The 21,824-nt window shown below is 35.1% G+C and overlaps 1 protein-coding gene across 3 annotated transcripts in view; it reads left to right on the top strand.

Moving 5' to 3' along the window:
- Nalcn (sodium leak channel, non-selective) overlaps positions 1-21,824 on the top strand; it is a 302,398-nt gene that overhangs the window by 53,683 nt on the left and 226,891 nt on the right. For all 3 annotated transcript variants that reach the window (XM_029541616.1, XM_029541615.1, XM_021204107.2), the window contains exon 7: positions 990-1,144. In XM_029541616.1, the coding sequence (XP_029397476.1) occupies positions 990-1,144 (155 nt within the window). The remainder of the gene's footprint in view (positions 1-989; positions 1,145-21,824) is intronic.

The following is a 21,824-nucleotide window of genomic DNA, read 5'->3' as shown; positions in this document are numbered from 1 at the left end:
GAAGAAGAAGAAGAAGAAGAAGAAGAAGAAGAAAGAAGGAGGAAGAAGAAGGAGGAGGAGGAGGAGGGAGGAGGAAGAAGAAGAAGGAGGAGGAGGAAGAGGAAGAAGAAGAGGAAGGAGGAGGAGGAAGAGGAGGAGGAGGAGGAAGGAAGGAAGGAGGAGGAAGAAGAACAAGGACAAGAAGAACAGGACAAGAAGAACAAGGACAAGAAGAACAAGAAGAACAAGAACAAGAACCATGTGCCACTATCCACCTAAAAGACTTTTGGTTTCTTAGAGCCATCAGTAAATTACTTTGTAATTTTTCTCTTGCCAAAATAGTAGGCTCAGTTCTTTCAACTTCTCCTTATTTGTCTGGTTCTCTTTCTAAATTTCACATGGACCAACACAGCAGAAGGCCTAGTATCATTTACAAGATTCCCCATTTGAAATATGTATATAAGAAAAAATTTCTTTCATCACTTAATGTTGAGTTGAAAGGAAAGGAGTAGTAAAATGTGCCTAGTAGTACAGGAAATTTTTGAATGACAAGGTCTCATACAAATTAGCATCCTTTCACATCTCTATTCATTGGCTTATTAGAATTTTTTAAAATAAGGTTTTAATAAATATATATTGAAAATAATTTTTCATAAAATGTAATCTGCTCACAGTTTCAGTTCACCCAATTCTTCTCAGACTCCCTATACCTCCTCAACAGCCCAACTACATACATTTTCTTGCTCTTTTTCATTAGGATAAAAGAAAACAGACAAAAACCCCCACAAAAACCCAGAAATAATATGATAGTATTATTTTAAGGTGCTCTATGGGAATGAATCAACTATAATTTAACAATTTATAATCCTAGTAATGCCATTCACAAATTACCAATCTCAATTTGTATCCATATACAGCAGTTATTGGCAATGATTTCTTAATAATTTATTTTTTATTGATGCTTACAAGTCTCAAAATTTCTAACACTTTCATGTACTGTCTATCCACAGAAATGTAACCTGGAATAGCTTAGCTATTCCAGATACGCACTGCTCCCCAGAGCTAGAAGAAGGCTATCAGTGCCCTCCAGGATTTAAATGCATGGACCTGGAAGACCTGGGACTTAGCAGGCAAGAGCTGGGCTACAGTGGCTTTAATGAGATAGGTCTGTCTTACTGGTACTATATATTTTCAGTTTCTGTTAATAATGTTTATTAAATGAAAAATATAAGTGTGTAACTAATATTTCATTTTATGACTACTAATGATATAAAACAAACATAAATGAAAATTTATATATATATATATATATATATATATATATATATATATATATATATAAAACCCTACAAGCTATGATATATAGACTCTGTGCTCTGTGTCAATCATATATCTATAAAGAGTTAATGGTCTCTCATTTTAGGCTATTATTTCTGTTTGTAGCACTTAAAGTATTTTCTTGTTGATTAGAATTCAGAGTTGCTAATTTTATACAAGTAAGATTTGACTTTCTTATACTTGTAGCTAACAAGTAGCTAAGGTAAGTCTCAAATGTGCAGCATTACATATTTTCAACTACAGAGAGCTGAAATTTAACTGGAACAGCAAAATAGCTAACTAAATACTTGTGGATATGCCCTGTCTGTGTAACCCATAGATGGAAAATGCTAAACCATGTACATAAGGTGCTAATGTATATATTTTTCTTTGTTTTCTTTGTTAAGTGTTGAAATATACCATAGTTTACCTAACACTGCTCTGTTTGTTATAACTCCATCCCAGCTATACATATTTAATTATTAAAGCAATATTAGGTTCTACACAAGTATTTTGGGCTTTGAGAATTCTTATTGAAATAATTTTCAATAATGAATGGCGATTGTGTTATTTTGAAAGCCAAATTTATTTCTTGAATTTGATGAAGGAAACTTAAATGGAGGATTTTATAGTTAAGGAGGAGTATGCATCAGTTTACAGACACTTCAGAATAGTGAATTAAAAGCTGGACTATGAACTAGAGTTTCAGAAAAGATCTGTGAAAGCCTTACATTGTTAAGAAATTTAACTAAGTGACACAGTTATAACCCTCTGACAGAGTATAATACAGAAGTAGAATGAAAAGGACATCATGGTACTCCTTTTTAAGTCAATTTTGCAAATAACATCTCTAAATTTTATTCTTATATTTTAATATGCCCTCAAGTTGACTTCTGACATTGTGGCTAGATGGCATCCATTCACTCATTTTATTTGACCAAATGATAATTTCTCATTTCACAAAAATCTAGAAGTCAGCTGATATTGTCAATGTGTTCTAACTTAATCCATTCTCAAAAACAATCTTAAGACTCTGTCCTTGTGTTTCCCAGGCACAGGCCTCTTAGGGAAACATTGACTCCCAAAAGTGAACAATAATCTACAGATATTGTGAGAGATGAGATGTACAGATTTGGATCGGCAACATGAGACATAGTCTAATGATCCCACTGGGCAAACTAGAATGCAGGACTCTAGCTCATGCCTTTAATAGATGTGCTCATATCTCTTGTAAAGAGTGTACAACACTCAAGAGCTCACCCACCTTTGAATGATCTCTACATCACATTGCTCAAGTGAATCATACCCTATTTTAAATACATCTGTTATTTCCAAATTCAAAGTGCAGTTGTGTTCAAGTTGGTTCATCTTTCTTCACTATTACATACAAATAACTTAATGAATAAAAATTACAATCTTTCTTTGTGAAAGAATGTCTCCTTATAAAAAGTTCTGGGTGAGGGGACTAGGGGAGCTTGGGAAGATCAGTTTTAGGAGGTTGTTTCCTGAGGCCGTAGGCTCCCATTAAACCAGACTTGTTCTTGTTTTCTGCACCCATCTGTAAGATTTAAGCTCTTTGAAAACAGGAAGTGCATTTTTTCATTTTCCTGTCTCCAGGGCCTTTGCAATGTCTAGCTTGTAGTGAGTCCTTCATAAATATTGAATAATGGTATGGAAAAAATTTATGAAATGAGACAATAGAAAATTAGGTTATTGTCTGGTCGTTCTTTTCCTTGAATGTGTGTGATTTGTTGGTAGTAACCCTCATGACTTCTATTTTTATGAACACTTAATTGGATCTGATTGTTTCTTTTGCTAAAGGATGATTGAAATCATTGTCACTGTTAGACTATTGATTAGATGATAAAATGTTGACTTAGTATGATAATCAGAAACTTTTAGGCCTGGGAGATGGCTCAGCAGGTAAGAGTACTTTCTCTGAATGCAAGTGACATGAGTTCAAATCTGCAAGATTCACAAATATCAGGGCATAGCTATTTTCTATAATCCCAGAAATTAGAGCTATGAGACATCTCGAGAGCTCCTGGCCAGCTATCCTAGCTGAAAATTGCAAGCTTCGTGTTTAGTGAGAAACTTCCTCAAACAATATAGTGGACAGTAATAAAGGAAGACACCCAAAGTTTAACTCTGGCTTTCACACATAGACATCCACTCATGTATATACGTCAAACACAAAAGCAATCAATACATTAATTAAAACTTAAATATTCATACTAGTTTAGGCTGAAGTGAAAAACTTCTTTCTGAAAAAAATTGCTGTATTTTAGTATATTGATGTTAATTTCCTTTTGAAAAAAATAGTGCTTCTTGCAAAATTATGTGTAGAGATTTTAAACCTATATGACCATCTCTATATGTATTCATCTAGATTTAAGACGTTAAGTGCTTAGACATTCTTAGAATTTGGCCAACACACTTATATATGTAAGTAATCATGATAAATTTTAAAAAAAGTTTCCTTTTTTTCTAATCAAATTGTCATACAAAATGGAATTTCATTCATTTGTACATTTCTCTCATAAAAGCTTTGTTATTAAGTTATTATTGATGAAACTGAGAAACTCAAATTTGGAAATAGGTGAGGAATGCAAAAGCATTAAGTAGAAAAATTACAAAAAAGTAAAGACAACCCTGTATTCCTAAAATCATCTAAACTTCAGAGAGACTGAGAAACCAAGTTCCATTTTCAATCTGAGTCTGGTGGTGCTAGCCTGTAGTCACAGATATCCAGAAGTCTGGGGTAGGAGAATTGCTGAATTCAAATTCAGCTGAAGATACAGAGCAAATATAAAACCAAACTAGGCAGTTTAGACCAGTTTCAAAACAAAAATAAGAAGAGAGTGATATATAATTAAGTGGTAGAGAATTTGCTGAACATTCCTGAGACTCTAGTTCAATTCCTGGAGACTATCAAAAATAGAACAAAAACCAAAACAATTTCTATCTACAAGGCTTTTGAAATACCTCTAGTTGTATGCCACAAACCAGAAGATGAGGTATCTAATAAAATTTTCCTGAAAGTGTCCTGGCTTCTCTGAAGCTAAGACATATGCAGCAGTTTATCTGTCTTATAAAACAGTGGATATGGAGCCTGGGGAGATGGTTCAGTTATAAGCACTTGATGTTCTTGCAGGGGATCCAGAAGAATTAGTGTCGAGTGGCTCATAACCAAGACACCTGTACTCCAGTTCCAAGAGATCCAACCACTTCTAGTCATTGTGAGCACCTACACACAAATGGCATGCATATAGACATCTCTCTCTCTCTCTCTCTCTCTCTCTCTCTCTCTCTCTCTCTCTCTCTCTCACACACACACACACACACACACACACACACACACACACACACCACATGCATGCACAAGCATGTGTGCACACACATTAAAAATGTATGTTATGGTCCTCAGGACAAGAATGGTTCCCTATTTATGTAAAGGAAGCAGTATGTAGATATGTAGAATCTTCTGGGATTTATGTGGTATTAGGACAGAGAGCCTTTCAATCTTGCAATAGTTGGTAAAATCACTTATTAATGAGGTGTAATCAGCTTCCTCAACCTACACTGTAACCTAGACCTATGAGCTAAAAACAAAAACAAAAACAAAAACAGAAAACCAAAAAACTTTCTCCCTCAAGTTATTTTTGTCTGGGTATTTTATTACAACAGAGTAACAAACTAATCTATAGACACTTATCTATACTTATTTGCCAAGATTAGTTGCATCCTCTTTTTTTTTTAACTGCAAAGATTTTTTTAAATGAATTATATGTGTTAAATAATTTTCAGTGCACTTTATATACATAGTATGATTATTTTTATTTATCATAGAAATTAAATTTTAACAGACATTAAATTTCATTAGAAAATAAATTATATTTAAAATTTTTATATACAGGGATGAGCAGAAAATATTGTAGTAGATTATATATTATATATAACATTCCAGAAGGCATTCTGTCAACTCACAGGGACTTGTAATGAGATTCATCTATTAATTTAAGGATTTATAAAATATAAAGTAAATGTTATAAACTATGATTAGGTAGATTAAAAAAGAAAATGGAGGATCCACTATAAGGATGTCCACATCTTAAAAAGTAAAACTTAATATATCATTTGTCTAATATATTTCATATGTCATACAAATATATGTCTACTGGCATATATATGCCATATACTGGCATAATTACAAAGCCATAATTACACACTTTGGAAATAACTTGAAAATCAAAATTATTTTAGCTATAGCTATGACCTTTAAAATCATCTCTGTGTGAGAAAAGTATTGAGATCAGCTCATAAATGCTTAATTATACTTCTCCAAGAAAAGTAGGAAACTGTACAATTATATCTGAGTTTGTGTAAGCTGTCTGCTTTAGTGGACTTGAAATTGATATGAGCAGGTGGCTTCTTTGCATCAGAGTCTTCAGAAGCATGGTAGTGCTAAGATAAATGACAGTTCAATACGAATTGTGATATTGCATGCCAGGGAGGAGACTTTCAGAAATAAATTGCCTCAATTTTCCATCTGAAACATGGATTTGCAACAGACCTGTCTTGTGGGTTTAGGAGGAGAAGTAACTGGGGAACGACACTTAGGATATCTCTGCTACAGATGACCTACCAGAAATTTGAGTAGCAGTGGTAAAATACAAATGCATCCGTGTGTTGTTTAATGGGTAAATGGCACATTCAGGAGGAAGATGAGACGTAGGATCCTTCAGGTGAACATACTTGGCTCTGATGTTATTCCTTTGGTTTATAGCTGTTTACTATCATTTTGTGTCTTGGAGCAAAGAAAAGGGTAGAGGCACTGATGCGAATGACCACTGCCCAAACAGATGTGACACACAATTAGAAAAAAGCAATACCAACTCTGTCATCTTTGGGTAAGAAATCGCAGCAAATACCATTTAACAGGCAATTTACTTGTCATGGTCTTTCAGGGAGAAAGTACAACATTTGATACAGCACAGCAGTACAAAGTTACCCCGGGGGTGGTTTTAACTCCCAGTTAATTGCATAGTCAGGTAAAAAACAAAGCATGTTGAGCTTGGATGATAAAACTCACCCTAGAATATCACCAAAAGAGTAGGTAGACAGGGGCATGTTTTGTTAATAATTTTTAGAACCATAAGCACAATGGAGAAAAGCCGAATTTTAAAATATCCAGAATAAGTTAAATCGGATTAAAACAACTTTTATCAAAGGAAGCCCATAAGCAAGAGAAAACTACAAATTAGAAGATTCTAAGAAGGCATTTAAATAAAATGTGCTTTATGCCATGTATACTGTGTATAGTAAACTATTTCTGTATTCATTAAATATAATAATCAAAGATAAATCACAAAACACTGTGTCATGTCACTGACTAATTGTCTAACAGACAGAAGGTTTTTTTGTAATTACTATAATTATTTACTACAACCACTGTTATCATTCATGGATTGCTTATTACATAACTGACAGCTGGAAAAGGGTCATCCATTCATTGTCTTTTAATTCTCGAAACAAACACATTAGGTATGCTTATTTCTATTCCATGAATAAAGAGAATGAGACAAGAATTACAAGAGTCAAGGTTGTTCTTCTGGGTGGTCAGGTAGAAGCACTGCTCTAGGGCTACAAACTAATAAACTATGAACTCCATGCCCATGGCTTGTTAAGACAACCCATTTATGACAAAATCTTATCTTGATAATGAACATTATCCTCCAATACATGGAGGAACATGTCCTCCAATACATTGATCTCTAGATAACTGCACTTTGTTCTCTTGTCTGAGGTCAAAAGATGGGTGGAAACAAGAGTGATATCCACTGAAAACCAATGATTCCTGTATGGTGAGGTTGTTGTGACTGGCTCAGAGTATAATCCTTTATCTCCTGTGTGACAAAAAGTTCTTATATACAGCCACCTCTCAGTATCTTTACAGATTGGTTCCAGGGACCCTCAAAATACCAAAATCCTCTAATGCTCAAGCTGTATATTTGTACATAAGCTATCCACATCCTCAGGGCATTTTATGTCTTCTCTACATTACCCCCATTAACTATTGTTAACACAATCTGAATGTTGTGTAAGTGGCTTTTACGCCACATTTTCTAGAAATAATTAGACCAAAAGTATGTAAATGTTTAGTCTATGTATATTTATCATCAGTCTATTTATTTGTGCATTTGAATGCAACAAATTAGCCTTCTTAGTAAAAAAATCATCAAGTTTTCCTTATACTCTTTTTTTTTTTTTTTTTTTTTTTTTTTTNTTTTTNGAGACAGGGTTTCTCTGTATAGCCCTGGCTGTCCTGGAANTCACTTTGTAGACTAGGCTGGCCTCGAANTNAGAAATCTGCCTGCCTCTGCCTCCCAAGTGCTGGGATTAAAGGTGTGCACCACCACTCCTTATACACTTTTAAAGTATCAGATGTACAAGCTACCTAGTTGTTAGCTTACCAGAAATTACAATGTGATTTTTGGAAGCTTATACAAATTTACAGAGTCTTTTATTTTTGTAAATGTTTTTCTTCTGTCAGTAACTAAATTGATCATTTTAAAAGATGCAAGAAAAAAGAAATTAAAACAGGAGTAGTTGAGTCTACCAAATTTTCTGATCCTCAAGAGACTTCTGGAAAATGTGGCTATGTATACTGAGGTGTCTTGGTGTCCTCCCCAGTGAGAAATACTCATATTCTTACTGTTGTTTACTTTATAATGTTGTCCTTTTTGGGCTTTGGTAGTATTGACGATAAGATGGACTCAGGTCCCCATGAGAACCATAATCACTTAATTAAATACCAGTGAGAAGCACCAATGACCGCTTTCATTACAAGAGCATTCAGAACAAGGATCCACATGTGAATCTCATTGAAATAAGACTGACAATGAATCCTCACACACAGGACTAACACTTCAGTTCTGATGCATGATGTGTGTGGCGTTCTATTTTTATGATAATTTGTCTCATAGTACATCTGATATTAAATATGAATATAAAAATGGTAAAAGCAAATTATCTTGAATCAAATCATAATAGGCTGTAAATTGAACTTTCGCGATGCTGCAGCTAAAAGACTAAGTCTCAGATTTCATGTTGTTAAACTATGTTTCTTGGTCCTCTGCATGATACTAGATGTAAACTATACAAGTAGATAGAAAATAGAAATTGATTGCACATTTATGTTTCTGCTGTATGTTTCTACTGCACCTACATTTAAAAAGCCACACTCAAGACTAATTTATAAAACGTGTAATTGAGATTTATATTGCTTTCAGAAAAAAAGAGCACAAGAAGGTAGATTTCCCTGCATTTTTCATTATGCTTAATATTACCACTGCAATTGCTTATTGATTTTTGTGAAGGATGCATATGGAAGAAAGAACTAGGACAATCAAACCTAAGAATCCAAAGCATTTGTACTTACCTTAATCTGACTATTCTGTATTTGCTCTCTAAGGAGTTCCATTGTTATGGGATAAGGAAAATACAACCTATTTCTGTTGCATATGTGACAAAATTTAGTATGAAACTCCCAAGAACAATGGCTGTGGGGAAAACCCCCAGGGGACCAAGTTATCACTCTGCTTGAGATACATTGTAGCCACAAGGTTTTAAAAGACAGGAAGTCTGGGATAGACTAGATCCTCAAAGGACATCCCAAACTTAACTGAAGTTAATGTTCAGGTACTAATCTAAATGTGAAAAAGTGAGATATTGGTAAGTATATTTTGCAAATGTAACAGAAGAGGAGGAAGCCACTGTTTGCTGTCCAGCCGCTGTTTAGGAGTTCCTGGTGAATGGGTTAGAAAATACAGCTTCTGGAAGAAGTTCCAGCAGACAGTGACGGGCATGTGCAACGGGAACATGGTGTGTGTGTGTGTGGGAGTGATATTATGATTTTCAAAATATAGTATGTATTTGTGATATTTAGTTGTTTAAAACTAACATAGTTATGATTTATATACCTTAAAATATAAATATTTTTAAAATTTTAATCTTTTATTTATTTATTTATTTATTTACACTCCAGATTTTGTTCCCCTCCCGGTCCACCCTCCGACTGTTCCACATCCCTTACCTTCTCCCTGCCCACTTCTCCCCCATCCACAAGGATGTCCCCACCACTCACCACCCACCCCACCAGACCTAGAAACTTCCTGGGGCCTCCAGTTTCTTGAGGGTTAGGTGCATCTTCTCTGACTTAACTCAGACCTGGCAGTCCTCTGCTGTTTATGTGTTGGGGGCCTCTTATCAGCTGGTGTATGGTGTCTGGTTGGTGGTCCAGTGTTTGAGAGATCTCGGGGGTCCAGGATAATTAAGATGGCTGGTCCTCCTACAGGGTTGCCCTTCTCCTCAACTTCTTCCAGCTTTTCCCTAATTCAACCATAGGGGTCAGCAGCTTCTATCCATTGGTTAAGTGCAAATATCTGCATCTGACTCTTTAAGCTGCTTGTTGGGTCTTTCAGAAGGCAGTCACAATAGGTCCCTTTTTGTGAGCGTTCCATAGCCTCAGTAATAGTGTCAGGCCTTCCTTTGAGCTGAATTCCACTTTGGGCCTGTTGCTGAACCTTCATTTCCTCAGGCTCCACTCCATTTCCATCCCTGTAATTCTTTCAGACAGGAACAACTGTGGGTCAGTGTTTTGACTATGGGATGGTGACCCCATCCTTCGCTTGATGCTGTCTTTCTGCTGGAGGTGGACTCTACAAGTTCCCTCTCCTCACTGTTGGGCATTTCATCTAAGGTCCCTCCCTTTGAGTCCTGAGAGTCTCTCACCTCCCAGGTCTCTGGTACATTCTGGAACCCCCCCCCCAACCTCCTACCTGTTACCTGTTTCCATTCTTTCTGCTGGCCCTCAGGGCTTCAGTACATATTTTAAATAGAATATAAAATAAACACTGGCATATATAATTCCCTCCCTCCTTCTTCTCACTTTTATTTCCTTTCATCTTTCTTTTTTTGTAAATGTCATAATTTTAAACACAAAACATTGTTAATTTTACTCACACTGAGAGATATTTAAGTGGCCTTCAATACCAAGTATACTGACTACACTAATACTGACTAAACCAATTCTGGGTTGAGAATATGTGAATACTCCTATGCACATGAAGAAGCACTGCTTAAAATAGATGCCACTATAGGAAGACCAGCAGTCTCAACTAACCTGGACCCCTGAGGTCTCTGAGACACTGAGCCATCAACCAGGCAGCTGGTCCAAGGTCCCAGACACATATACAGCAGAGGAATGCATGGTCTGGCCTCTCTGGGAAAAGTGTCTAACCCTTTAGAGACTTGAGGCCCCAGGGATTGGAGAGACCTGGCAGGGGAGTGGGGAGTCATCTTCTTAGAAGGAGGAGGAATGGGATGAGGAACTGTGGGAAGGCAGACCAGGAAGGTTGTAATGACTGGACTGTAAAAAAATAAAAGTAATTTTTTAAAATGTATTTGGAGGAAGCACCTAGCATTGCAGAGACTTGAAGTGCCAGAGTGGGAGGGTACCCAGAGGAGAAGCAGGGGTGGGGGAAGGATTGTGGGAGAGGGTGACCTGGGGGGGGCAGTGAGCAGGATGTAAAGTGAATAAATAAAAAAAATTTAAATAAAAAAAAAACCTTCACAGACACACCCAGAGGTAGATTGTATTAGTTACTCAGGCATCTCTCAACCCAGTCAACCCTCACACATTCTACACACTGGGCTCTGAAAACTCAATTACATTTAATTGTCTCTCTCCTGCTGGATTATAACAGTTCACAGTTCATCATACTTACTCTCTCCTCTCTCTCTCTCTTGTTTTCTCCATTAGCTATTTAGAAATCCATACTTCCAGTAAGAATAAATGGTGTTTTTCTCCTTGGATTAAAAGGAATATCATGAGCTATTTTTGTTGTTGCTGTTGTTAGCTGACTTTTACAAAGCTTTGTAAGATTAAAACAGATGATGCCAGAAGGAACTGAAATTGTGTCAAAGTAATGGATGAGACCTCTTTCGTAATGCCATCAGGTGTCCTAGCCACATTTCATTTTAACCCATGGGAAGACACCTGGAGGGGCTAATTAGCTTGCATCTGTCTGTGATTAGACTGCAAAGGCTGAGGAGAAAATCACCGTCAGAGAGTAGAGAGCACTTACTGGATGGTGAAGAAAGGACAGGAGCGCTGGTGGGAAAATAAAAACAGATCTTCACACAATGTGTGGGAGAACCCTGGGCCACTAAGGATCTGAAAAAAAAGAAGAAACTCAGGGGCCGCAGCAGACTGTGTGCAAGATATGCAAATAATTATGAATGGATGTGAAGGCAGTGCCCACTCACCATTGCATGAAAGAACGGAAATAAATATGACTACACAGACCACATTGTGCCAAGCATGGGACAGGGAAGGTTCCTAAGTGGGTTCACAATACTCAAGCCTACCTATCAGTGTGTTAGAGCCTATAGTTTATTGCCATTTTGACATCATGAATTTATTAATTTGTCCATAGTCTGTATTTTTACATGTGGAAGTTTTATGCTTTTTGCTAGTTGATCTCTCCTGTAGAGATTCATGCCATTAAGAAACATTAAATGGGTGAACAGGAAACATTTTAGTAGTGCCAGTAACTGAGGATTCTAGAAACTAAATCCATCAAGGAAAAGGACAGTAAATACGATGAACATAGCAAAAAATTTAAAATTGAAATTATAGCTAAAATAAAATAACTAATAAAAGGTTGTTAAAAACAAAATATGTCCTATAATATAAGGATTACGTAACTTAAGCTATTTAAAATATTATGGTATTTCTATTGTAGTACTTCTTTGTTTTTGTTTTTTACCAAAGAAGAGTCTATTAAAATATTACTCATTGATATCAATTTTATTCCCATGAATAACAATAACTTCTGTATTTTTCATTTATTGATCTAACAGTTGCTATATATTCAGAATGCTCAGAATGTAAACCAGCAAGATGGCACAGTGAGTAACAGTGCTTGCTTCAAAGCCTGATGACCTATTTGACTCACATGGTGGAAGGAGAGAAACAACTCTCACAAATTGTTTTTTTGACCTCCACACATGTGCTGTGGAATCTCTCTCTCTCTCTCTCTCTCTCTCTCTCTCTCTCTCACACACACACACACACACACACACACACACACACACACACACACACACATCAATCAATCAGTCAATGCAATATTTAATCCCAGTGCTTGGGAGGCAGAGGCAGGCAGATTTCTGAGTTCAATGCCAACTCTACAGAGTGAGTTCCAGGACAGCCAGGGATACAAAGAGAAACACTGTTTAAAAAAACAAAAACAAAAACAAAGAATATTCACACAATTGAATTGATGAAGACCAGCAAATGTTATAGAATTATAAAACCTATAAGCCATTTTATTCTTGATAGTAAAATTTTTGCCAACATGTTACTAAATTAAATAGAACTATACTGAAAATATTTACTTTAAATGTCAATAGCCCATGAGGCCCATTAGCAGGTTAACTTTTATTTCCCTTATTTTGCTTGGATGGAATGCTTATTCTATTTCTTCAATGTGCATATGAGCCTCAGGAACGACTTTATCAGTCTAGAACCAAGCGTCAGAGTGTACGCTTAGACACTCGAGAGAGTACCTTGTGCTGGTTAGTTTTGATTGTCAACATTGCATCCAAATCTAGAGTCACCTGGGAAGAGAGTCTTAGTGACAGAGAAATGTAAGGCTGTGCTGTGGTCATGTCTGTGGGTAATGGTCTCATCTAGATTGCTGTGAGAAGACTAAGCCCACAGTGTGCAATATTATTCCCTAGGTCTGGTTTCTGAATTATATAAACATGGAGAGAATGAATTGAGAAGTAGGCATCATGCATTTATTCTCTCTTCCTTGTCACTATAGGTGTAGATAGATGCCTTAAGTCACTGCTTTAACTTCCCTGTAGTAAATAATATTATTTACTACATACTACATGGCCTGGGGTTCCTACCCTACCTTTGTTTATTGAGTTCCTGGATAAAAACACACAAACACAGCCTTTATATTTACACTATGCCTTGGGCAGCACAAAGGCTCAGCAGCTGCCTAACCTCTGTGCTGTTAGAATCTACTTTCCTAACGATAACCCCGAATTATTACTTACTATGTTTCATCTGGGCTGCTCTTAGCTCCAATTGAGTAGCCCTCAGGGACATGCTTTCCTCTCTCTGAACCCATAACTACTCTCCTTTCTCCTCTTCTGCACATTCTTCTTTCACTTCACAGTGGCTTCTTTCTCCTCCTCTCTTCTTGGTCCTCTCTCTCCCAAACTGGTGAAACCTCAAAACCACGCAAGTCTCTTCTGCCCAGCTATTGGCTGCTGAAACCTTTATTTATCAGTAACAATTAACTGGGGGCAGGGTCACTCAGTGTCTTCCATGCCAACTCTTTCATCTTTGGGGTAACCAGTCTTGAGTGTCCCAAATTAGCATTAGAGTACAAGCAGCATTAGGCCAACCCACTACACTTCCCTGTAGTGAGAGATTGTAATCAGGAATTGTAAGATAAACTAAACCCTTTATTTTCTATTGCTTTTTGTTGGGATATTTTATCACAGCAACAGAAATAAAATTAGGATAGAAGGTATCATACCTAACTATTCATAAGTCTTTGTCTTAGTTAGGATTACTATTGCTGTAATTAAACACCATGACTAAAGCAACTTGGGGAAGAAAGGGTTTATTCAGTTTATGCTTCCACATCATAGTTAACCATCAGAGGAAGTCAGAATAGAAAATTAAACAGGACAGGAGCCTGAGGAAGGAGGTGATACAGAGTTGTGAAGGGTTGCTGCTTACTGGCTTGCTCCTCATGGCTTGCTCAGCCTTCTTTCTTGTAGAATTTAGAACTACAAGCCCAGGAATGGTACCACCCAAAATGGGCTGGGCCTTCCCCTATTATTCATCAATTGAGAAAATTCCCTGCAGCTGGATCTTATAAAGGCATTTTCACAATTGAAGTTTCTTCCTTTCAGATTACTCTAGCTTGTATAAAGCAGACACAAGACTAGTCAGCACAGTCTTTAAACCATCCACACAGCAGCATTGCAAGAAATCAATGGCATATACACATAAGCACCGTTGCATGTAGAACAATCCATTCTTATCTCTCTTGAACATAGGGATAATCAGAAAACCTTTTTATCTCACCTGTAAGATTCCATTATAAAGGGCTTAGGTTATGTGTTTAAATTATAATAGATCTGATGAGGACAAGATTGTAGATAAAGACTAGGAGCCATATAAGAATCTTTAAATTCTATTCTTCAGATTACATTAAGATTCTTGAACTAATTGGTTTAATCTGTGGAAAGAAAAATTTAAAAATAAATTTGAAGTTGTACTAACAACAGAGGAACTTTGAAATTAGAATCTAAGAGCATATTATAGTTTTGTTGAATTAGCATATTTGTGTTGAATTGTTCATGTGGAAAATTGAGTGCAAATTTCTTTGTTATTATCAACAGATTTTGTTATTAAACTTATAATTTATTCAGAAAAATTTGATAACACTGAAAAATTTATCCTAGCTAATACAAATTGCTATGGTATGTAATGATTGGGTATTTAAGTCTTGTCATCTTTGAAGAATTATAAATATCTCCTCATTATTTATAAGTTACTGCCTACTCTATTAATTACAAGTCTATTATTTGATGTATTAATTCAATTAAGAGCAAACCTTATGTTAATTAAGTATAGATGAAACAAATCAGAAAACTTTAGATGCTAAAAATCTACTAATAAAGACAATTAACTATGATTACTATTAATTTGTAGAATAAATTTTAGAGATTTTAAAGATTTATTTAACAAAACAAAATTATCTTACTTCAAAAGATACAGTTTTCTTTAAGGGTGCAATCATTCCTGGATTGGCCACCCTTCAGTAAAGGCCACACATCCAAACTTATATGGGCAGCATAACTGTACTTGATCGGTTTGAAAAAAATAGAAAGAAGAAAGAGTTGGGTGGGTAGGGAAGAGGTAATGCATATGGGAAAAACGATGGAGATTAATATTATAAACTGCATTATACAAAATTCTCAAAGAACTAAAAAAAAAATAGAAAAATACAATGTTGGGTTACATGTCTGTTTTTAAGTTAGGTAATTTTCTTTTGTTGAATAAATTTTTAAATGTTCTAAAAATATATTGGAGTTGTTGGCCTGTGTAGTCCCATAGACCCAGAAACAGTATAGATTATTGCCAATGATTGTGACTATCCTCCAAAATTTGACAGCTTTAGTGAAGAGACATCATACTTGAGTTGTTGTACATGGAAAACCCAAGATGGTAGATGCTTCTCCTCTACCTAACAGTTTTCATTGTGTTAGAAGGTGCTATGCTCACTGCTTGATAAAACAAACAAACAAACATACAATCATTAATCTAATATAAAAACTACAATCCCATTCCCCAACCCCCAAATAACAACTGGAAAAACAGTCACTGGTGCAGCAATAGTGGCATAAATGTCATGGGAGTAACCAACCACTTTCTGACTGGATTTAAGGCCCAGTACACAAGATGTAAAGCATATATGGCACCATTATTGGAGCCAAGAACCTATGATTTGACAGGTCATTGGCCCTAGTGTAGTACTATGGTAGTACTAAAGTGCATAACACTAAACTGACTCCTAATGATTTGGTATTATATCCATAGATTAATGCATCTGTCAACACTCATCAAAGGAAGTTCTTAAAGCAGTAGATGGCAATTAATACAGAGACCTACAAAGTGCAGAGAATAAGAAACTGCATAATTCTGAGCATTAAATGAGAAGGCTATATCACACCCCATTTCCCCAAGACTTTGCAAATCACTGTGAAAAAGGAAGTGGAGAGATTATAAGAGCCAGAGGTAATAGATTACTACAAGGAAACAGTATATTCCAGATACAACTGAGCAGTTGACTTATAAAGTTTGTGACCCATGCAAACTCAAGTAAGACAAAAATCACAACATGGAAAAGGGAAGTAGACACAAAGTCTCACTCATAGCAAAAGAAGTTTTGACAAATGATCAATGCTGGAAGAAGGAAAGTCAGTTTTCTTCATGAGTGTATTCCTTAGCAAGTGTTCATGCTCTAGTGGGTGGCCACGCATCCAAGAGTGTTGGATACTGGCAGCACAATTGGACCTGATGATTTTTTTTAAATGTCATAAAGTTGGATATGTCTAGAGATTGATGAATCTGGGAGGAGTTTTAAGAGGGATGATCATGATCAAAATGCATTGTCCTAAATCGCAAAAGAACTAAAATAAATAAATAAATAAATCCATAAGAGAATACTTATAGAAATTTTAAACTAAAATTAAAATTTAGTTTAAGCATAGTTTAGACTGCACTATGCTAATTTTGTTGCAGTTTAAAGAAATCAGTTCACTTTTAATCAGAAATTACACAAGTTTGGGAAGAAGTTAAATATCCAAGATCATTATCCCTGACACTAGACTTGAAATCATCAAACATTATAGAGATGATTTCCTTTTAATTTTTAAAGTTAGTTAGTCAATGAACTGAAAATAATTTTGTGATCATTGCTTTCTTGCAGATTAGTACAAATTATACTCATTAAAAAGAGGGAATTTCACCCTGATGGTGATGATATATATTATCATTTATATATTGCATACTTTAATATGTTCATTTTACAGTGTCAAATAATTTTCAAGTGATCACTTACATACTTTTACCATGTCCTGTCTTTTACTTTCTATAGGATAGATCTGTAACCCTGAAATCAAATGTCACAAACTTCTGAGAAATAAGTTATATTCAGGTAATTTATTAAAAGATAATGGCATTTTCCAAGTATCCAAAATGGGGACCATGAGTTGGATGTCAGCTTTGGCTCTGCAGCATTCAAGAGTAGTTTGGCTCATACAATTTTATCTTCTCTCAAAACTAATAATAAATTATAGTAATAATGATAATAAACAAACATGCAAATAAATGACAAATTCATTGACAATGCCTGAAATTATATCTAACAGTAGCTATTTTACTTTAGCGATGTTGCCATGTAAAGTCAAATGCTGGTAGTGGGAGACCTGCCCCATAATCTGCTTGTTTCTTGTACTTATAAAATGAAATGAAGTGGCTTAGGGAGATGACTTGGTGCTTTAGAGAAAGGACTGCAACCCAAGTGGAGGATCACAACTGTCTGTAACTCCACCTCCAGGGGATCAGACTCCGTCTGCTGACCTCTGTGGGTATCTGGGATGCACATCTGGCGAAACACTCAAACCTATACAATAAATAATACTTTAAAATATAAAATTAGATAAAAATTCATTTTTCTCCTTTAAGCTACAAAATAGCAACATCTTTTTAATGACCATCTCCAATTTTATTTCTAAAATAATATTTTCATAGTTTAGTCTACATCTTTTTAGTTTCAAACTCATTTAAATATGGGAAATATATGTATATACTTGATATATTTAGTGCTGTTTACATCTTGTTCACATGAATAAACATGACTTTATGTGGTTTAGATAAAACTATCACACATTTTTAAAAATCATTCTATAATCATCTACATCTTTCCTGCTTTTGTGTGTGATTGCTAATATAGACAAGTCTTTTTGTGCAATGTGTGAATAGTTCTCTATAACACATTTAAGAAATAGGCATGTTGGATATGCACATCTTTTTATTTTTAATGGGCATTTCCATATCCTTCCTATATATGCTCACCTACCAGGTACTATCTCTATTATTTTTTAATGTGTCAGTATTGGATAGTAACTAATTTTAATTTTTAGCCCAAATAGGTATGAAGGATAATTTTATACATTTCTAGTAACTATTGACATTATAAGAAATTAAACACTTTAAGATAGGTTTATTGAAAAATCAATTGAAAATTTTAATTCTCCCATTTTCTTCTTGGATACTTCAACTCATTCTTATTCTCTTCTTCATACCTTCTTGTTTCTTTTATGTACATATTTAAAACATATACACATTATATATATATATATATATATATATATATATATATATATATATATATATANATATACACATTATATATATATATATATATATATATATATATATATATATATATATATATATATAATTTCCAGAAAATAGATGGTACATCTTACTGTTCTGAGCAGAAGGCATGGTTTAAATAAGAATTTGGTCCATAAACAGAAGATGTAATGATGTAATGTAGGATGACAGATGATACATAATCAAATAATCATCCCATGCCACTGGTCTTGTCAAATGGTGTAAGAACTCATACTTGCTCTTCACACTGGAAATATTCAGATGCCCTTTCTTTTAGCACCATGAGAATATTATCAAAGTGGAAAAGATATATGCAAAGGTATTGTTACTAAGAAGGCATTAGAATCAAATAAAAGAAGGAATGGTTGCTATAACAGAGGAAGTTTTGACAGCTTTATTCCTTGTAAAAACAAAAGTAATAATGAACAACTTCATCCTGGTCATCTGAGATTAAAAAAAAAAAAAAAAAAAAAGATTGGTGCCTAACTGCAGTCAATAACATAAATTCTCCTGAGACAGATTCCAGGAACCAGAAAGTCCTGAAAATGGTCCATTTTTAGTAATTGGTGTCTTGAAAGAGAGTAGGCCATCTAGTAGGATATGAAAATAGGAACTTTTTATATTCATACCCTAACATTCTTTGATAAAGGATCCAACTTTTTATGTTGCTAGAAATAATAGCATGCAGCAAGACCTCTACTGTGTACCATTAGCTGCTACCTCAGTGTACTGGCTGGNTTTGTGTGTCAACTTGACACAAGCTGGAGTTATTGCAGAGAAAGGAGCTTCAGTTGGAGAAGTGCCTCCATNAGATCCAGCTGTGGGGTATTTTCTCAATTAGTGACCAAGGGGGGAGGGCCCCTTGTGGTTGTGACCATCCCTGGGCTGGTAGTCTTGGGTTCTATAAGAAAGAAGGCTGAGCAAGCCAGTAAAGAACATTCCTCCATGGCCTCTGCATCAGCTCCTGCTTTTTGACCTGCTTGAGTTCCAGTCCCGACTTCCTTTACTGATGAACAGCAATGTGGAAATGTAAGTTGAATATACCCTTTCATTCCCAATTTGCTTCTTGGCCATGATGTTTGTGCAGGAATAGAAACCCTGACTAAGACACTCAGGCTTCTAGAAAATAAAAAGCAAAAATTTCAGTGATTTTTCTTCCAAAAGGGCAATGCAGGGGGTGAAAATGCGGACCTAAACCAGAATCAAATATTAACAACAAAGACAGGTTTCTAAAGTGGATTTTGTGCCAGAATGCTAAAACTTGTAATTTTCTCATTTTAAATTAATTTTAGTGGGCTATAATTTCAAGAACCTAGGATTTTAAATGGGTTTTTCAAATCAATTTCACACACATACGCAAAATTCGCTTTGTTTTTGGATATTGGAGTCCCAAAGGTAGAAGTCATAGAGTAGATACTGTATCAACAGAAGAGAGAAGATGGAAAATAGAACCTATTGGATTCCCAAATATTCTGATCAAAAAGGAGTGAGAAAGAGGATGAGCAGAAAAAAAGAAGTAAGTGACAGTTGTGAGGAAATAAAAAGAACTTGGCTTTAAAGACTTTGTATTTGAGATCAATTTCAAAGATAAACATTAGTCTACAAATCCACAGATACTTAGATAATAGAAAGCTGCATTTAAGAACTATTCAGCTAATTAAGCTAGACACAGAAAGAGAACTATTACATGCTTTCTCTAGTATATGAATCCTAGAGTTTATGTAGGTACATAAAATCATGCATGCATATAGCATAGCATCGTAGAAGCTGAGATCTCTAGAGCACACGAGGGGTAACAGGATGAGAAAAGAAGAACTGTAGAGATAATATGAGGTGAGCATGCACATGCACACTACACACTTGTATGAAAATGTCCTTTAAAAACCCAGCAGTGTGTATAATGAACATATGGCATTACAAATATTTAGATACTTAATTTTCTTCACACTTGAGATAACTAAAAACTTCTTGAATGTTTATCTGATTAGGTGTGATTTCATAAATACAAGTAGTGCTACTCAGAGATTGCAAGATGGCTCAGCTGTTAAGAGCACTTGTTGCTCTTCAAAAAGACCAGGTTTGATTCTCCGCATCCACATGGTAGTTCACAATAGTCTGTAACTCCAGTTCTTGGGACTTGATGCTCCCTCTTCTGGTCTCAATGGGCACCAGGAACATACATGGTACCCAAACATAATTACAGGTGAATCACTCGTAGATATATTTTTAATTTTCAATGATTAAAAAAAGAAGAAAAAAATTATAAAGTTTATATTGCTAAATTTCAAACTCCAAATTTCAGGTGAAAATAATGATAATTTGGCATATTTCTTTATATTCAAGTCCACATTCTCAAAGTCACCTAAATTCAACCTTGCTTGCTCATATTTATGAGTTAGGTATACACAGATGCCCAAAACCTTATTCTGTGGAATAAATGAACTTGTACAAACAACAGTCTCTAGTTTATTAAAAATGCTTTGTTTCAGTTCATGAGTAGAACACCGAACATTCTCAAAATATTTTTAAAAGAGGGAAGTTAAAAGTATCATAGTCTTTTCACTTGTTAAATTTTCTTAATTTGGAAGGTAATATATTTTCTAGGTATGTTATGGTTGAAAGGAGATTTTTTTTGTCCTGTGGCAGTGTAACTGTGGTTATTTCAAACAAGTGTACCAAGTCAAAATAGTGAATTTCCTCACTTCCATAGCATGTCCAAATTGAATTTGTCTGAGGCTCACAAAACCTTCTTTGTGAGTCTTCATTTACACAAGTTATCCACATCAAAGATTGTTATTTATAAGAAAGTAGTCTTTCCTTTGAAATATTTGAAGATTTTGTTTGTATAATAAAACAAATGGAAATAAGCATTATAATCCAAAACATTGTATTAAGTGAAACACTTACCATCTATGAATAGAAATTTAAAAATTAATAGAAATTTAAAATGAATAGAAATTTTACCTTGACTGATACTGAGAAAGTCCTAAAGAAGAATGTGCCTTGAATGGTTTGTGTTTCAATATTTACAAGTATCTAGGAAAATTAAAGCTTAATATGGAATGTAGTTTTAGGTTATTTTATTTAAAAGGTGAAAGGCACTTAGGCATTTAACCTCCCAGGACGCCATCAAAAACGTTATCTTAGCATCCCAATTTAACTTAATTGTGTGAATCTATGAAACAATTTTTCTTATTACAATATACAGAATGGCATCATTTTACAATCACTGAGTCCTAACTTTTTTTTAAAGATTTATTTATTTTATGTATGTGAGTACACTGTAACTGTACAGATGGTTGTGAGCCTTCATGTGGTTGTTGGAAATTGAATTTTTAGGACCTCTGCTTGCTCCAGTCAACTCTACTCGCTCAGTCCCTGCTTGCTCCTGCCCAAAGATTTATTTGTTATTATACATAAGTACACTGTAGCTGACTTCAGAAACACCAGAAAGGGGGCATCAGAG

This window comes from Mus pahari, chromosome 8 (assembly GCF_900095145.1).
Source record: "Mus pahari chromosome 8, PAHARI_EIJ_v1.1, whole genome shotgun sequence".
Lineage (NCBI taxonomy): Eukaryota > Metazoa > Chordata > Mammalia > Rodentia > Muridae > Mus > Mus pahari.
This window is presented reverse-complemented; position numbering and strand designations above follow the sequence as displayed.